The sequence below is a fragment of the Acomys russatus genome, chromosome 1 (genome assembly GCF_903995435.1).
Source record: "Acomys russatus chromosome 1, mAcoRus1.1, whole genome shotgun sequence".
NCBI classification, from domain to species: Eukaryota; Metazoa; Chordata; class Mammalia; order Rodentia; family Muridae; genus Acomys; species Acomys russatus.
The window spans coordinates 87,350,205-87,369,469 of record NC_067137.1 but is presented as its reverse complement, the minus strand read 5'-3'; the positions used below and the strand labels follow the sequence as shown (position 1 = coordinate 87,369,469).

Here is a 19,265-nt window from a genome sequence, read left to right as displayed (position 1 = left end):
ATCACTAATGCATATTCCATTCAGGCTAAGAAAGAAATTGTTCAAAGAATAGATTTCACTTAATGAGAAACATTTAATTTAAAATATATATCCTCAGGAGAATAGGGAAGAATGATCTGCTCACATATATATTAATTAGTTCAATGAATGTGTATTAATATTAATGATATTCAGAAAATGAAATAGCTTACAGCTATGATTAGGCTTTTAAAAATGCTATAAACATAATCTTTATGACTCATACAATGGATGCTGGTCTGAACAAGCTACAGCATTAGGCTATCTTTATGCCCTGTCTACTTTTATTTTTGATGTTTGGAACATTTTCAAAGAAATATAGGATAATTTATCCTTTTATCACCTTGAGAATAAAATAATACTTCAAAATATAAACACTTGATTGACTTTCATATTCTAAATTGCATAAAAGGAAAATATCTAGTAATGTAACTACTTTGTGTGTGCGCTAGGGACTGAATTAGGGCCTTGCATATGTCAAACAGGCATACACTCGGCCATAGCAGGTTAGTACTTGACCTATGTGCTAATTTTAGGAAGTAGAAATTTTTTGACCTGACATTCATTATCCCTTAGGCAATGCTTATAATCAGGGCTTGATTAAGAAAAGTGCCAATCCTGTGTCATTTCCTCAATTTAAAAAAAAATCCACAACAAGCAGTGCTGTATTAACTTGATTACTTTTGCCAAAATCTTCGAGAAGCAAGATTATACTGTTTGCCACTCTAACTGCACCTGTATTATAAAACTGCATGCTGAATAATCACAAATATGACCTTAACACAAAATTATAGTAGCATAAACAGCAGTTAAGAATGAATACAAAATTTAAGGATTATTTAATGAAAACAGCACATTTTCACATGAGTATACCTTAAAAATACTTGCATCCAGATTGGTGCAATAGTGATGCAAATGTTACAGGAGTAACCAACCAAATTTTGATTGGATTTAAGATCCTTTCCAGGATGGAAACTAAACATGACACTGCAAAAGTGGCCTAGCATCTGAGACTAGGCAAGTCATGTTATTCTACTAAAGGAATGCAGCAATAAAATGACTCCTAGTGACATGCTGCTATACCCATAGATCAGTGCATTGCTCTCCTGTTGTCAGAGAAGCTTCTTCTTGAAGTAGATGAAATTAACACAGAGACTCACAACTGAACAATGTGCAGAGAGAGACTTTGACTCAAACACCTCCCCTCAGGGCTCAGGTATCTATGTAGAAGAGGAGGTGGAAAGTTATAAAGAGCCAGAGGTAGTGGATAACTCTAAGGAAGCAGCATCTTCCAGACACAGTAGGACTGACACACATGGGCTTGTTTACACATGAGTGTTGTTTGCACTGCAAACCACAGGGGTGGCACAGAGTCTATGACAGCACATGTACAATCCACACAGGCTCAAATGAGACAAAATCCCAGCCTTGACAAGGGAAAATGGGATATAAAGTTCTGTCCTTAACCAAGAAGCTATTGATACCTGCTGGGAAAGAGAATTATTATTTTTTTCAATAGAATATTCACTGAGTATATCAAACATTCCAGGAGGTCTCATGCCTAGAAGTAGCTGGCCAACACAAAAGGAATCCCAAGATTTTTTGTGTGCATGTTTTGGGTTTGTTTTAATCTTTGTCTTTTCTTTTCTTTTCTTTCTTTCTTTTTTCTCTCACTCTTTCTTTAAGAGAGAGGGCAAGAGCATGGAGTTGGGTGGGTAGAAAGGTGAGAAGGATCTGGGAGGAGTTGGGAGAAGGGAAAGAATATGATCAAAATATATTGCATGAAAAAATTTTAAATAAAAAAACACTTAAATCCAAGTATCCTTTGGTTTTACTTGGAAAATGCAGTATGATTATTTATCAAAACTGGGTTTTTAGACACATCTCACTAAAGGCTAAACTTAGAAGCAGATGGCTTAAGTCTTTCTTCTGTGAAACTCAGCAAATTATGAGGCTGAAGGAAAAAATAATTCCCAGTTCTGATATTTTGGAACCCTCTCTAAGCAAGATGCGACAAGCACCTGGCCATTTTTATCATTATCTGTCAGGCACTCCAAGTGTGTAGGATTCCATCCCTAAGTTTTCTGTTCATTTTAACAACTCTGCCAAAAACAGTTTTAAAATGCCATTCTTTCTGACTTTTATGGCTAGAATGGGTATATTCTCCCTATCCGTTGGAGTCTTGTTTATGACTTTACAACCCTATTGACCATATTTGACCACATGAGATAGACTTTTTAAATGTTTAAACTTATTCCTGTTTAGACTGGACGTTTTCTGAATACAAAAAGTTCAATCATTAACCACTTTTCTCTGCAAAGGAACAAGTAGGAAATATTTGATGCCTATAGACTATATATGCCCCTGCCGCCGCTGCTGCTGTTTAAAACAACCCTTTAAATATGGGAGCAGGCTGGAGACTCCTGAAAGCAAGTGATCATTTAAGATCAGCCTTCAAAGGACATCATAAGAAAACCTACTGAATCAACTAATCTGGCCCCATAGGGGCCCACCGAGCCTGAACCACCAACCAGAGAGGATGCATGAAATTGCTTGGTCTCTAACTCTAGCAATCTGTTCTAATCTTCTGGCTCTTTCTCATCCTCATCGTTCTGTCTTCACCTTTGTCTAGGTTGCTCTCTCTTCAACTTGTCTCTGCAAAACTCCCTCAGTAAAACTGCCCTCCCTTCTCTGTACTACTCTCCTAAATCCTCTTTTTCCTGTCTCTTCTGCTAAGAGTTGCGCAGACCCTATCCTGACTCATTCTGTCATATCTTTCTCTGATTTGTCATTTTGTCTGCCTCTTTATTAGACGTCACTTTCAAACATGGGTGCTTCCTTCTACAAACTAACATTTACCTTCATTGTTTGGGACTAAAGATGTGTACTAATGGTGTGTCTATTCCAGCCAGAGGGATTAAAGGCGTGTACGAAGGGCATGTCTGTATTCTAGCCAGAGTAGGCATGTTTCTAGATTAAAATCTCTCTGCATGTTCTGCCTTCTACACTGGCACTGAGTCCTCCCCTAAATGTCTAGGTTACTGGTGAAGACATCCAGATCTGAAACTGTTTTTATGGAAAATGTTTAAACTATAAGCCAAATTTATTTCCCTTTCTTTTCTCCTTCTCCCAGAGTCTATCCATGTTGCCTAAGCCCGCCTAGAGCTTAGTCCTAGAGCTCTGCTCACCCAGTGCCACACTTAGCAATTCTGTTGTAGAATTGTTTAGCTTTGGGGACAGACCCTGGGGCCTGTGTATACAAGGCATTGAGCTACAGTTCTGAGCCGGAATTAAATTTCTTTAGTGAAGATTATCTATTTCTTTATGAGCAAGCCTTGGTGATTTTCTGTTGTGCCAGACATCATGAATTTCACCTGTTATTGCTGAGTAAGCAATTTGTAGCCCTATAAACACTCATGAACTTTGTTGTTGGGTGCATTAAAGTTATTTGAAAACAAACTAAAATAAATTAAAGACTCTCAAAGAGACTCACATAACTGAATTCTGTAAGAAAAATGCCTTATTTAGTTAATATTTTCAGCTTAATTATTTGTAGTTTTGCTGGAAACATTAGAGATAAGAATCTTAAAACAGGTTTTTAATATTTGGTCTATTTAAACCAATACAGATATGTGAATACAAAATTCCAGAATGAATTAAAGCTCATCATAAAATACTTGCAAATTAGTTCTAGTGGAATGCTATTATAAATGAAGGCATATTTTGAAAGATTTTCAGATATTCTTATCTATGTTACTTTATTTGTTCCTTGCAAGAAATCCAAGAACCGTACCATCTGGCTTTATTTTCTTTACCATGTTTATTATATTCTTATGTTTTCGAACACTGAACTACTATGGAAGATCTAAATGAAAAGCCCTATTTATTTTGGGCAATATGTTAATATAAGTATAAAAGATCAGTTAAAAGAAAAGGGAATGGATTCTAAATGTGAGGCCTTGAGGTAATAATTCCCATAAAGGGACTAGGCATATGCAGACAAGTCAACCAACTGTATAGCTTACTATGAGCTAGCAGCAGTACTACTAGGCATATGTGCTTTACATTCAATATGTTATAGAGTACCTGAAGACTAGCAAAAGTTCAAGGTGAAACACAAACAAAAATGGAGCTGGCATATAGGATGGAGAGAACAGAAAAGGACTCTCTACTACACTGTTGACTAATTTTTACAAAAATGTTATGACAACACAATAGAGGAAAATATTTAGTAGATAAGCTTGGAATAACTGGAGAAAATATGTAAAATAACCACGCTTCAATCTTTAGCTCTTTTTTTTTTTTTTTTGCTTAATACAAAAATAATACTAGAGGAATGATAGATGCATGACAGCTGAGAATATAACACTTCTGGAAGAAAACAGGAGAATCTGTGAGGCATTGAGTTATTTGCAAATGTCAGATAATTGAATTTTTTATGACTGTGCAAGTACCTACTATCTTCTAGTAAATCTCCAAACACATACATGTACCTTTGGTTTCTGTCTGGAGAATCCTGACTCATAATAGAGGGCCACAAGGTCTTTTACCCTGCCACATTAGTGTGAAACCAACCACAGGCAGTGTTAACAAATGGGCAGTGTGTAGAAGAACTTTCATCCAGCAACATGACGGCTCTGATCACATCCAAAGACCTTCTAGGTCTGTGTGATCCTGCCATGATCTGTAACTTAACTATATAGCACTCCACTAAAGTGAAAATGTGGGCGACCAGTATGTTTTATATGATGTGAACAAGTTTAGTAAGCACAAGCCTAGGAAATTATATATTAATTATATATGTACAAGGAGTCGTGCCTGGAGATAACTATTAATTATTGTTTATAACAGAAAAGGCTTGAGATAATGTAAATGTCCATCACAGAGGCAATACACAAGCTAGTACTTGTACAGTAAAATAGAATAGCAGAATGAACTAAATTTCGTTTTTAAATTCATATAAATTATAACAGGTTCTCTAAGATTCATGGTAGGCTAAAAATAGTAATATTTCTCTAAAATAAAAATGTTATTTTAAGTGTACATATGAGGTTTGTAATCTGATATAGCACTTAATTGTTAGATATTTCCAAGGGATATAGATGGATCACTCTATGGAGCAGTGAAGGATGAACCTCATGTGGGAAGGGCCAACCTGAAGAGCCAAAGCTTGTTTTCCTTGGGTAAGTAAGAAGAACGCTCATCTTCATTTTCACTTTGTTCTCTCTTAATTCTTCTCATCTCCCTGCTCCAAGGGAAAGTGGCAAGTCCCCCACCTACCACAAAATATTCAGTTGAGTTCCCCACACATAAAGAACTCACAGGGATCAGCACATTCAAGGTGCAATGGCTGAGTCTCACCCTGGGAAAGCCACTTTTGTAATCATGGTATCTCCCTTGCCAGGTAAGTATATAATTTCCTCTTTTTATTTGTAAGTGAGGTTTTTTTTAATCCATCAAACAGTTCTAAATTTTGTTAATGTTGTTTGCTAATCTTTTTCAAAAGAAGCCTTGCTGAAATCCTAACATTTAATTATACAATTATTGTTAATCTGTTCCTAAAAAACTAAAGGAGTAACCACAGCATATGAGTAATTTAGAATGTAAGAACTGCTAAATAAATTTTCATTGTAAACTCTAAAACTTTGTGAAATACACAGAACAAGAAGGGTATAAATATCACATATCTTAGTTACTGTTCTATTGCTATGAAGAGACCAGGACCAAGGAAACTCATAAAACAAAACATTTAATTGGAGGGTTGCTTACAGTTTTAGAGGATTAGCACATGATCATCATGGCAGGAAGCATGGTGCCAGGCAGGCAGCAACTGCTTCTAAAGCCCACCTCTACTGACATACCTCTTCAAACAAGGCCACACCTCCTAATCCTTCCCAAACAGTTCCACCGACGGGGAACATATCAGCCTATAAGGATCCATCATGCTACCCAAAGTCACATAAGTAGCTTTTGGCTTAAAAATCAGTGGTAGTGATCTGTCCTGGTAGATGATAATGTTCCTCACATTGTAAAGACTTAGTCTGTGCTTCCAGTGAAGTCTCTCGCTTCTTTGTTATTTTTTTTTTAAATATTTTATTAATTTATTCAGATTACAACTCAATTTGGTCTCTAGTTTCTTAAGCCAGAAGGTTATTCTGATGACTCATAGAAATTTGCGTTTCTCTTTGTACATTGAACATATCTATCTGTTAAAAATATTTACATATATCTGTCTTATACAGTCAACAGCAAGTTCCTGAAGAACAAGGACTAGGTTTTGTTATCTTTACCTATTCTATAGTGCCTATAAATAGTTCTTTTTTAAAAAACTGGATAATCATTGGACTTCCTTGTTTATGACAGTAATAAAGTTTTATTAAAAACTATAAACATAAATATGCCCATTATTGAAACCTAAATAAGTATTTTTGGTGAATGTATTTAAAAATGAAGTTGTACATCAAAATGTTAAAGAGAAACCTGTGATAATACTGTTATTTATGAGAAAAAAATCTATTTGCCTTACAGTATTACTATCTGCAATTTCTGTAGAAACTATAAACTATATTAAGTTTAAAGATACTTAAACTTTAATTGGATAACAAGGATCATGTCTTTAGAAGAGGTAGAAGACTCAATGCCATTTCTTTCTAATATTCAATGTAGTTACACAGCTACACCTGGATATTTAAAACATGACTTGATTTATAAAATTTAATTCATATCAAGTTTTAAGGAACAAATATATTAACATACCAAGAGTAGTAGGTCTTTACAAAAATACTCATATTCCTGAAAACTTATCCCAACAGCTCATAGGAAGTTAGAGCACCTAGACTCTATTAGCAGCCTTGTGTAGGTTCAAAATAGACTTGGGATTTTCCAGAAACTTCACTAATGAAATTACTTTCAGGCCAAAGTGACTTTGATGCTAATTAGGTAACCCTTCTTAAACCACTCCTCTTTTTAATCTCTGAACTTATTCTGCCAGAAACTTTCAGGGCAAAATATATTGCTAAGAAGACTCATTCTTAACAATAGACTTTTCATTTTTAAAAGGCATTATAATTTTATAAGTGTTTGATACAGCTTGAAGAGAAATGTTTTGGAATCTGGAAGATGTGGGGAGGTGGTATATTTGCTCTTTTACTGCACTTAAAATGCTCTGGTGGGTATGGAGAGACGCTCAGTGGTCAACAGCACTTATTGTTCTTGCAGGGAGCCCAGGGTTAATTCCCAGTACTGACGTAATGGCTCACAACCATCCCATTCCAGTTCCCAGGTATTCAATGCTCTCTTCCACACACAAAAACCTCCTACACAAAAATTAAAGACAAGCAAACCTAGCATGTTCTGGCCAAGTCCTTGACCAATAACTCAGCAATATGCACATCTTGCTGCCACATTTTAAGCCACCAAGAGAAAATAAATAACTAAAAATATCAGGTGTTCCCTGGCTGCCTCCTACTCACTCATAATGTATGTCGAAGTTTAAAATCATTTCTTCCAAAAGGACCTACTTGTGACTTTGTGTTGTAGAGTGGTCCAACCTTATCCATACTACATGGTACATCCCACAGCTTCATCCAGCCACCCGCCACTTTGCCCCTAGACTGCTCCTGAGAAGGGAGAGCCTGTCTGTTTTCTTCACATAAGGACTACGCTAGCATGGGTGCCAAGTACAAAACAAGTATTTTTCCCTTTAGGATGCCCCCATATAAACTATGAGGACGGTAAAGCCCTTTTGAAATGAGGCACAGAGGAAAATGTAACCACAGAGTTTATGTTAAAAAATACAGGAAATGGCCATCTATGGACATGTGTACTTAAACTGCAAGGCCACCACACTTGGTTTTGCTACTTATTATTTTCGCTTACAAAATGTTCCCAATTCAATTTATTAAATTAACACCTCAGTTCAATTCATTACAGCAAGAGGAAAAAGATATATAGCGAAAATAGTTTAAAGTTATAACCCCAGTATTTTATTTTAAAAAGTAAAAGAAGGAAAAATTTAAAGGAAAAAGAAGTCCCAGAGAATGTTTAAATTACTGGAATTCATATCACATCATCTTTTCAACAGTATTTATGCCCACTACAAAAGATTTTAGAAGTTAATTATCATGCATAGCCTAAAACAGAGGCTATATGGAAGAATCTGAAGGTCCACAGATGTGTATAGCCATGTCCAGCTTTTAACGTGGGTTCTAGAATATGAACGTAGCTCCCCGTGCTGGAACAGCAAGCGCTCTTACATGCTAAATTATCTTCCCAGCCCAGGATATGGTCTTATAATTATAAAATAATGCAGGATCAACAGAAGTCAGCCTCCAAGGTAAGATATAGTTTGAAATGATCAGATGTATGCACTAATTCCTGCACTAGTAATGCATATAAATAGGAATCATTAAATTCCAGCCACAGGCACATCATGTAAAATGTCTCTGAACAGTAACAATTTCATGGAAATGGAGCCAGGGGCGAGGGGGGCAGGATACTTGGTATAAGTCACAACAAGAGATATTTTTATAACCAAAGTATTAATATCAAGGAGCTTATTAGAATTTATGCTGCCTCCTCTATCTTGAAATGTTTTAGTTTCTCTAATATACATATGTATCTTATATACTATTAATAATTCAACAGACAAAAAATGGACAGCATCCATAAATTTAAAAAAAAAATTTTTAGAACTAGATTTTATAAATTTATTCATAATACATCTCAATTGTTATCCCATCCCTTGTATCCTCCCATTCCTCCCTCCCTCCCATTTTCCCCTTATTTTCCTCCCCTATGACTGTTCCTGAGGGGGATTACCTCCCCCTGTATATGTTCATAGGGTATCAAGTCTCTTCTTGGTAACCTGCTATCCTTCCTCTGAGTGCCACCAGGCCTACCCATGCAGAGGACATGGTCAAATATGAGGCACCAGAGTTCATGTGAAAGTCAGACCCTACTCTCCACTCAACTGTGGAGAATGTCCTGTGAATTGGCTAGATCTGGGCAGGGGTTCAAAGTTAACTGCACGTATTGTCCTTGGCTGGTGCCATAGTTTGAGCAGGATGCCTGGGCCCAGATCTGCCCATCATAATGTTCTTCTTGTAGGTTTCTAGGACCCTCTGGATCCTTCTATTTCCCCATTCTCCCATGCTTCTCTCACCTACAGTCCAAATAGGATGTCATCCCCTCTGTCCCACTTTCCTGGTAAGTGAAGACTTTCATGGGACATGCCCTTTGGGCTAGTGTCCAGATATAAGTGAGTATATACCATTTGAGTCTTTCTGCTTCTGGGTTAACTCACTCATTATGATCATTTCTAGTTCAATCCATTTATCCACAAATTTCTGGAATTCCTTGTTTTTAATAGCTGAGTGGTATTCCATAGTGTAAATGTACCACAATTTCTTTATCCACTCTTCTACTGAGGGACACTTAGGCTGTTTCCATGTTCTGGCTATTATGAATAAGGCTGCTATGAACATGGTTGAGCAAAATTTCTTGTTGTGCGCTGGAGCATCTTCTGGGTATATTCCAAGGGGTGGAATAGCTGAGTCTTGAGGAAGTCTTACTCCCAGTTTTCTGAGATAGCGCCAGATAGATTTCTAAAGTGGCTGTACTAGTTTGCACTCCCACCAGCAATGAAGGAGTGTTCCTCTTTCTCCACATCCTCACCAGCATGTGGTGTCGCTTGAATTTTTGATTTTAGCCATTCTGATGGGTTTAAGATGGAATCTCAGAGTTGTTTTGATTTGAATTTCTCTGATGACTAAGGAGGTTGAGCATTTCTTTAAGTGTTTCTCAGCCATTCGATATTCTTCTGTCGAGAATTCTCTGTTTAGTTCTGAGCGCCATTTCTCAATTGGGTTATTTGGTTTGGTGGTGTTTAATTTCTTGAGTTCTTTATACATTTTGGATATTAGACCTTTGTCAAATGTAGGGTTGGTGAAGATCTTTTCCCAGTCTGTAGGCTGTCGTTTTGTTCTTTTGACAGTGTCTCCTGCCTTACAGAAGTTTCTCAGCTTCATGAGGACCCATTTATTAATTGTTGACCTTAAGGCCTGGGCTGTTGGTGTTCTGTTCAGGAAGTTGTCTCCTGTGCCAATGTGTTCCAGGCTCTTCCCCACTTTTTCTTCTAACTGATTTAGTGTCTCTGGTTTTATGTTGAGGTGTTTGACCTACTTAGTTGAGTTTTGTGCAAGGTGACAAATATGAGTCCAATTGCATTTTTTTACACATAGACATCCAGTTAGACCAGCACCATTTATTGAAGATGCTATCCTTTTTCCATTGAATGGATTTGGCTTCTTTGTCAAAAATCAAGTGACCATATGTGTGTGGGTTCATTTCTGAGTCTTCAATTCGATTCCACTGATCAACAAGCCTATTGTTGTGCCAGTACTATGCTGTTTTAATTACTATTGCTTTATAGTACAGCTTGAGATCAGGTATGGAGATTCCTCTGGAGGATCTTTTATTGTACAAGATTGTTTTAGCTATTCTGGGTTTTATGTTTTTTCATATGAAGTTCAGAATTGAACTTTCAATGTCTTTAAAAAATTGTGTAGGGATTTTGATAGGGATTGCATTGAATGTGTAAATTGCTTTTGGTAAGATGGCAATTTTTACTATGTTAATTCTCCCAATCCACAAGCAAGGAAGATCATTCCATCTTCTCAGGTCATCTTCAATCTCTTTCTTCAAAGTTTTGAATTTTTTTTTTCAAACACGTTCTTCACTTGCTTGGTTAGAGTAACTCCTAGATATTTTATATTGCTTTTGGCTAACATGAAGGGTGTAGTTTTCCTAATTTCTTCCTCTGCATGATTGCTATTTGTATATAGAAAGGCTACTAGCTTTTTTTGAGTTAACTTTCTATTCAGCTAATTTGCTGAAGGTGTTTATCAGCTGTAGGAGTTCTCTGGTGGAATTTTGAGGGTCGCTTATGTACGCTATCATGTCATCTGCAAATAGGGATAATTTGGCTTCCTCCTCTCCCATTTGGATCCCCTTGATCTCCTTTTGTTGTCTTATTGCTCTGGCTAGAACTTGCAGTACTATATTGAAGAGATATGGAGAAAGTGGGCAGCCTTGCCTTGTTCCCGATTTTAGAGGAATTTCCTTGAGTATCTCACCATTTACTTTGATTTTGGCTATTGGCTTGCTGTATATAGCCTTTATTATGTTGAGGAGAGTGCCTTGTATCCCCGATCTCTACAAAACTTTAAACGTGAATGGGTGTTGGACTTTATCAAATGCTTTCTCTGCATCTAAGGAGATAATCATGTGGTTTTTCATTTTCAGTTTGTTTATATGGTGAATTGCATTGATGAATTTCTATATATTAAACCATCCCTGCATGCCTGGAATGAAGCCTACCTGGTCATGGTGAATGATATCTTTGATGTGTTCTTGTATTCGTTTTGCAAGTATTTTATTTAGTATTTTTGCATCAATGTTCATAAGAGAAATTGGTCTGAAATTCTCTTTCTTTGTTGGGTCTTTGTGAGGTTTAGGTATCAATGTGACTATGGCCTCATAGAACGAATGGTAATATTCCATCCATTTCTATCTTTTGGACTAGCTTGAAGAGTATCGGTATTAGCTCGCCCTTGAAGGTCTGGTAGAATTCTGCACTGAAACCATCTGGCCCTGGGCTTTTTTTGGTTGGGAGACTATCAATGATTGCTTCTATTTCTGTAGGGGAAATGGGACTATTTAGCTTGTTTATCTGTTTTGCACTCAATTTTGGCAAGTGAAACTGACCAAGAAAATTGTCCATTTCCCTTAGATTTTCAAATTTTGTGGCATATATGCCTTCGAAGTAGGATCTTATGATTCTTTGCATTTCTTCAGTATCTGTTGTTATGTCTCCCTTTTCATTTCCAATTTTGTTGATTTGGATACTGTCTCTCTGATAGTTTGGCTAAAGGCTTGTCTATCTTGTTGATTTTCTCAAAGAACCAGTTCTTGTTTGTTGATTCTTTGGACTGTTTTCTTTGTTTCTAATTTATTAATTTCATCCCTGAGTTTGATTATTTCTAGACGTCTACTCCTCTTGGGTGTTTCTGTTTCTTTTTTTCCTAGGGCTTCCAGCTGTGTCTTTAAGTTGCTTATGTGGGATGTTTAAAAAAAATGGACAGCGTCCATACATTTCATAAAAACAAAAACATTCTGATCTTAGATATAAATTCATTCTTTGGATATAAGATTCATGTTTAAGTTGTTTATAATTTTATAAACAATTTAAAATAACCATCATTTTAATGAATGCAAATTGCAAAGTTTAGTTCATTAGCACAAGGGACAATATATGATTTTTAGATAATATTATGCTAATTACAGCATAGGGGAAAGAAAAAGTATATCAATATTGATTTTACTTAGTTCCTAGACATTTGACGCTGCTTTGATCTATAATCTTAGATTCTTATGTGTTGTTCTGGCTAGGTAAATTGTTTGGTATGAGCTACCTGGGACGACCAGGACTAAAGGTAAGAAGTGCTACGCAGACTCATTTCAAGTAGGCTCCAGATGAGTGAGGGAAGCTGATTTCCGCATCCTGTTTACCTATGACATTGAGAAACTGAATGTTTGAAATTCATATTCACAGTAAACACTCATTTCTATATGCTATGAAACATACAAGGAAGGTCTGAAAACCAAATAACTATTTGTAACAAACATGCAGGGCCAAACTTTTATTTCTTTTACCCGACTACCACTAAAGACATTTCCAGATCTTAGGAAAAGCAGGATGCTTCTCTAACTGCTATAGCTCCATGATCAGAGAACTCTAAACAGAAACGACACGGTTAGTATCTTGAGGGTATTAGCGCCACCTTTCCTTAGACAAATTTAGCATCTTCCACATCTTATACCTGATCTGTAGCCATTTGTTTATAAAATACTGATTGGATTAGTGGAAAACTGACCCTCAAAACTAAAACTCAACAACGTTATGACTTAAGCGATGCATTTTAATATATGAAGGGAACTGCTAAGGAAAAAATTAAAGATAATGGTTCTCAATCAACCTATGGAAGAAAACTATTACACATTACTATTACTCTGTACAGCCTCTTTTATACAGAAATCAAAGTATTTTAAAGAAATTAGCCAGTTAAATTTCATGACATATCTATGTGAAGAGTTAAGCATTAAACTCCCAAAGGTAAAAGAAAATAAATCATTTATTTAGCCAATAGTATAAATGACCATTATTCTACATCTAGTGTTGTAACGTGTGAAAAAGTGCTGCTCAGTCCAAGATGAGTGATACTGATCTCAGCTTTAAAGTAAGTTTACATCCCAAAAGATGAGTTCATAAACACTGCATTGTCATATTTATTAAAAACTTATCTTCTTTTACATTTTATTACTATTTTTTTAGGAATGGTCTCACTATGCAGCCCTAGCTGGCTGGAGCTTGCTAAGTAGACTACCCTTGCCTCAAACTCAAAAATCTACTTGCCTCTACCTCATGAGTGCTGGGACTAAAGTCTGAGCCACCATGTCCAGCAATACTTAGCTTTTATGACAAATACTTATCTGCCATGTTACAAGGCACAAAGAAAGAAAGAAAGAAAGATGGATGGATGGGTGGAAGGAAGGAAGGAAGGAGCGAGCTAACAACAGTAGTTTGCAATTACTTCAGTTCTTGCATGAGGTTCTATAGTGTTACAAACAATTCAATGGAGTAAATTATTACTCATTTTAATGGTAAAGAAATTTCTTCTTGGGTTCTGAAACATATCCAAGATTACAAGATGGCAAAGCCAAAACTTTTATTAATAGTAGGCTAATTTTAGATCTCTTTAAAGTCCCAAGTGTAGAAAGAGTATTGCACTACCACTGAGACCTTCTGTCTATAGTCTAGTCCTTTAATACTGCTTCACTGATGAGAAAGGAAAGCTTCTGTTTTGTTTTGTTTTGTTTTTTTAAACACTTTGGAAAGCCTGGACACCCTATTCATCATAAAAATGTTTCTTGATTAAAATTAAAATTATACAAGCAAACAAGGTTTCATAGTCCTCAACTGTAAGATGGAGACAAAGTTGTCAGCACAGTCTATCTCAATGGTTCTCAAATTTTGGTCCCAAGATATAGAAATTTTCTCAGAAATGCAAATTCTTGGGCTCACTCCTACAGCCTGCATCAGAATCCTCCATTTTAACAAGTCTTCCATACATGCTAATGCTTAAAACTTTTATGTTTGAGCCTCTTGGGTTGACTTTCTGTAATAACTATGAACAGTAAATAAATTCAATAATATCACCTTAAAAGTGAAAGTTATATCATCCTTATTAAAATATTAAATTGTCCCCCTTGAAAAAAGAAAACAGTGAATTCACTAAATAAACAAAAATGTATATTAAGTGAAGCAAATTATTAAATAATTTTTATTTATTTATTTTAGATACAGATTTTTGTCACGAAGCCTAGATTGGCCTTGAACTCATAATCCTCCCTTCACAGACTCCCAAAGAACTGGAATTATAGGTACGTGCCACTACACCCGAGTGAGTATACAATATTTAATATTATTGTATAGTGTAATAGATAATACTGGTCTACATTTTATTTACATAATGTATAACATTTATGAATCAAGAAGAAAAGAAGATTTTAGCCTATAAAACTGTACCTAGAAATCTGCTAAATCTGACTTTACCAGATATCTGTCATGGTGCAGAATCTCCTTACCTGACCAGTGTCCAGTGGAGAGGCCAAATCTGTCCGTACAGGTCTCACTGACGGGTCTAAACACAGTCTCCCATCCACCAGTAGCATAGCGCCAATTCTGAGATTCCAAGATGAGTGTTCGCTGGGTGCCATAAGCAATCATGAAGCAGTAGACCACGTGATGGAGTTGACAGCCATAGCCACAGCCTTTGTTGATGTTACACACCAGCTTCCTGGCTTTGCTGCAATCCTTGGGGTTCTGCCAGTGAAACAAAGAAGATAAAGACATAAGAGGTTAATTTCCCATTTTGGCCACAGGTATTAAAAACTACGCAATAAGCCAGAACTGGTTGAGCATATTCTTATTTAAATAAAGAATCGAGCCTTATGGATGGTGTCCAATAACAAAATCCAATAAAAATTTGATGTGCACATTTAAGAAGATGGCAGAGAAAGGAACTACTTTGTAAATATTACTAAACAATGTGAAATTAGGTAGTTACACTTAAAACAGTCTCTTACTTTTCTATCACTCAGAACATACAAGTGTGAAAAAGTCTGAATTCAAAGTTGCAAACCCTGAGATCACGATAGAAGGAGTGGCTCTGTCATTCAAGCAGCACCTCAGCACTCATTCTTTACACCCAATGACAAAGTCCAAACCAGCTTAAAGGAAAAGTTGCAATTTATTAATTTATTCCCAGAATTCTGAATACTACAAAAAAAAAAAAAAAGCTGTGTTTCCATCAAGAAACTAAAAGTACAGAGGCACAGGTGTGACAGATAGTAAGGGAGGGCACTTGTCACTAACCCCTGATGACTGGAATTCAATTCCTAGGAGCCACATGGTAGAAGAGAACTGAATCCTGTGCACTGTCATGTAGTAAACACACACACACACACACACACACACACACACACACACACACACACACAATTTCTTAAGATCTTGAGTAAAGGAAGTTCAAAATTCAACTTAAAAAATATCAGTCATTGAACTTCTTTATACCAAACTTGATGACAGCCACCAGCAATTTCCACAAGTGAATGCAGAACACTTCAATTGTGGCTATCCTCAAATGTCATGTGTCTTTTTTTTTTTTTTTTTAATTAAGAGGCCCATTTTTATATCTCGATGTTTTCCCACAAAACAGCAAATGTTAAACTATTATGAACATTTCTTTTTCCACTGTAAAATTTCAATTCTGACCTAACGTAGATGAGTAGTTAATAAATATTCCTAGCCATCTTGGTTTCTCATAACAACTTGTCTTTGGTCTGCATTTCCAACCTGTTTTCCCCCTGAAAGGGAAGAGAAGATGAGCACTTTTAGAAATAGAACCCCAAACAAACAAACAAAAAGAAATAGAACCCCACCCCCAAATATCAAGAAACTGATGAACATAGGCAGCAAGCCTCTGTGAACAGGGACCCTACTTAGACTCACTGTGACAGTGAGGCTGTGAACGCCTCGGAAGGAGAACTGAGGAAGGGAAATGCAGCTCCATCTCCTTCAGAAGCACCTTTACACGCACAGGCTACAGCAGGCTGCTCATCTTTACATCAAAGCTGGACTGACATCACCAAGAACCGTGAGTTGAAGAATTAATGAATCTGAGAAGCCTTGGGGAAAAAAAAACCTGCTAGATTTGGTCAATATTGTTTTCCTATTCAAGTATAAGAACTGCAGATTCTTATACTTGACCATGAACTCATGACAGACTTGTGAGGAAATTATCTTATCCCTGTTGCTACAGCCACAAAAATCTGGAGAGGACCAGAAAAATGTGATGTCATCTGGGAATAAAAAAAATTGCGCGCGCGCGCGCACACACACACACACACACACACACACACACACACACACACACACGGTGGGGGAAGAAAGTAGGCTTATTAAGCAAGGGGAGGTGGGCTGGGCAGTAGCAAGGGTACTGTCACAGCCTGTATCCTAGCAGACAAGAATCCCGAGAATGACAATTTCAAAGTGTTTCAAAGCATTGTAACGGACAGGAATTTCTCAAGGAATAGATAAATATTATTTGCCTATTTTTCAAGACTCATAACAAATATAGAACTTGAATATCTCTAAAAAACCATACCAATAAAATATCTCATATATGTTTTGATAAACAACTCTTTAAAGTATTTTAAGTGTAAGGAGTATTAAAAAGATAAATCTTTTTTTTTTTTTAACTTAAGGAACACACATGTGAGAGAACATAACTAGACAAGACAATCATCTGACCTTTAGTGTGGGCCCTAAAGTTTTACTTAACAGACGATTGCCATCTATACGTTACAAAAACCATGCGCTAGGTTTCACTGGGAGAAATGCATTAAATTTTTTCCTGTTTGTCTCAGGTAACAAAAAGAAGGAAAAACATTTATTATGCTTTATTCTTAGAAGGGTCTACGAGCAAAAGGCACTCAGTGGAGGACTCCAAGTCCGAGAGTGACAAGCGAAACTGAAAGACTGGAGTGATGGCTGTGGAAAATAACAAAGGAAAGCCACAGCACAACCCTTGGTTTTATAAAATACTAATATTTAAAAGTATAAAACACTAAAGGATGTTGTTCATAAAAGATCCACAAAATGCAGAACACAGGAAAAAAGTAAAAAATGGTATCTTTGTTTATAACACAAAATTAGGTTTACTAGAATAAAGATCTAGAAAAATCAAATAGGTATTTCTCAGGTAATAAAGAGTGATTATTTCTTTCGAAAACAAGTGACAAATCTGATATAGAAAAAGATTTATTGGGATGGAAAGGAACTTCGCAGGAGCACTGTAATCGGAACTGTCTTTATCATCCACTGTTATTATAATAACAAGTGTTGTTATTTATAGATTTATACACATCTACAAAAGGGAAGCAAATTCATAGTTCCATAACCTTCAAATTAATTACCAAGTAGCCTTTATCAATTACCACTGATTCTGGCTTTCTAATATCTGACTGCCAAGGTCTTAAGGGCGTGTCTTACTGAGAACAAGAAGACAGAATGGCCTCGTTAATAACGGAGCTTTACTCCAATCACACTAACGCTTTACTGGGGTGGTTCTGTCTGATGATAAAAGGTGTGCTGCATTGTGTTTGGTATACTCAGTGTCTTGTCTATATAACTCTCTACCAGTTACATAAGACTGTATGCATGTGGCTGCCTTATATTGTGATTCTAATCAATCATTTCCTTTTATAGAAAAGAATTTCCTTCACCAGCTACAACTCATACAGGAGATTATGGTGTATCAGCAGAAGTAAGCTCGCTAGGAAATATATTTTATGTGGAAGTAAAAGATGAGGGAGTACATATTGAAATTATCCCCATGAATCCCAAAGGACAAAGTCTCCCTCACTTTGGCATCCTTCCGTCTTCAGTCTCACAAATTGACCAATCAAAAATTAGGTATTTTACACAAATACTAAGATTTTAATATATTCAATGAACCTTGGATGAGGTATCTGACAGAGTGAGAAAACATGCATACAATTTAGTAATAGACAATTTGAATATCCTAAAAGTGTGGTACACTAAGAAAGAATTAAGGAATAGGAAAAAAAAAAAAAAAAACCTCTGTCAGTTGGACTGAAAGGATTTCTAATAAATCTGCAACTATTAATAGGTTTAATGCTTTAAGGATATAGCCTATTATACTTATGAAATATAAAGGTAAATGGAAATGAATTTTTTCTTTTAAGAACAAGTTACAAATCAGATTGACAGGCATTTATCCTGATAGAAAAAAAACTATAGAAAAAACACTTAAAATTACTCAATGCTGGAGAGTTAATACAAAACAAAGTTAAAATATAAACTATAAATCATGGCATCTCCACATAAACACACACACATTATTTTACTCTGCTGGTGTGTGTGTGTGTGTGTGTGTGTGTGTGTGTGTGTGTGTGTGTGTGTATGCGTAAGGTATTGAAGAATGAATCTAGGATCTTCTGAATGTTAGGAAAGCATTCTATAACTTGTACTCTCAGCTTTATTTTTCATCTCTTTAGTAGTTTGTGGTTTTGTTTTCTTTTTGTTTTTAATTTTGGGTTTTTTGTTTGTTTGGGTTTTGTTGTTGTATTGTTGTTTTGAAGGCAGAATCTACTACGTAGCCCTGGTTGGTTTGGAATTTACTCTGTAGACCTGTATAGCTTCAAACCTGCAGCAATCCTCCTGTCACTGCCTCACTAAATGGCTTAGGATGACCTTCCAAATTGCCCTGCTGCTTCTGCTCCCCACTAGCTGGGATTCTGGGCCTCCAGGCTGCACCACCAAGGCTGGCTGTACGGAGTTTCCTTAAAGACTCATCAATAGACATGTAAGGTTCAGTTCTTCACAATAAAGAAAAATGTCCAAATTTTAGAATGACAGAATTAACTTAAATAAAAATTCAAACAATCACTCTAATGAAAGAGCTTTGGAAGAAGAGGCTTCAGAGATTTTTTTTTTTCCAGCAATGGCTTTGCCTTGAACTCAGATGCACGATTTTGCTTTAGTTCACTAATTTAAAAATGAGACAAAAATGATCACAATTCTTAACCTCTCCCTTTCAATC

At 36.2% G+C, this 19,265-nt stretch overlaps 1 protein-coding gene and 1 non-coding gene across 2 annotated transcripts in view; both read right to left on the bottom strand.

Annotated features, from left to right (window-relative positions):
* The window catches only part of Fut8 (fucosyltransferase 8), a 129,901-nt gene that overhangs the window by 50,373 nt on the left and 60,263 nt on the right, over positions 1–19,265 (bottom strand). The window contains exon 5 of the mRNA XM_051147960.1: positions 14,725–14,962. Within this exon, the coding sequence (XP_051003917.1) occupies positions 14,725–14,962 (238 nt within the window). The remainder of the gene's footprint in view (positions 1–14,724; positions 14,963–19,265) is intronic.
* On the bottom strand, positions 5,271–5,430 carry LOC127197576 (U1 spliceosomal RNA). The gene has a single exon (XR_007831697.1). It is a non-coding gene; the product is annotated as a U1 spliceosomal RNA (small nuclear RNA).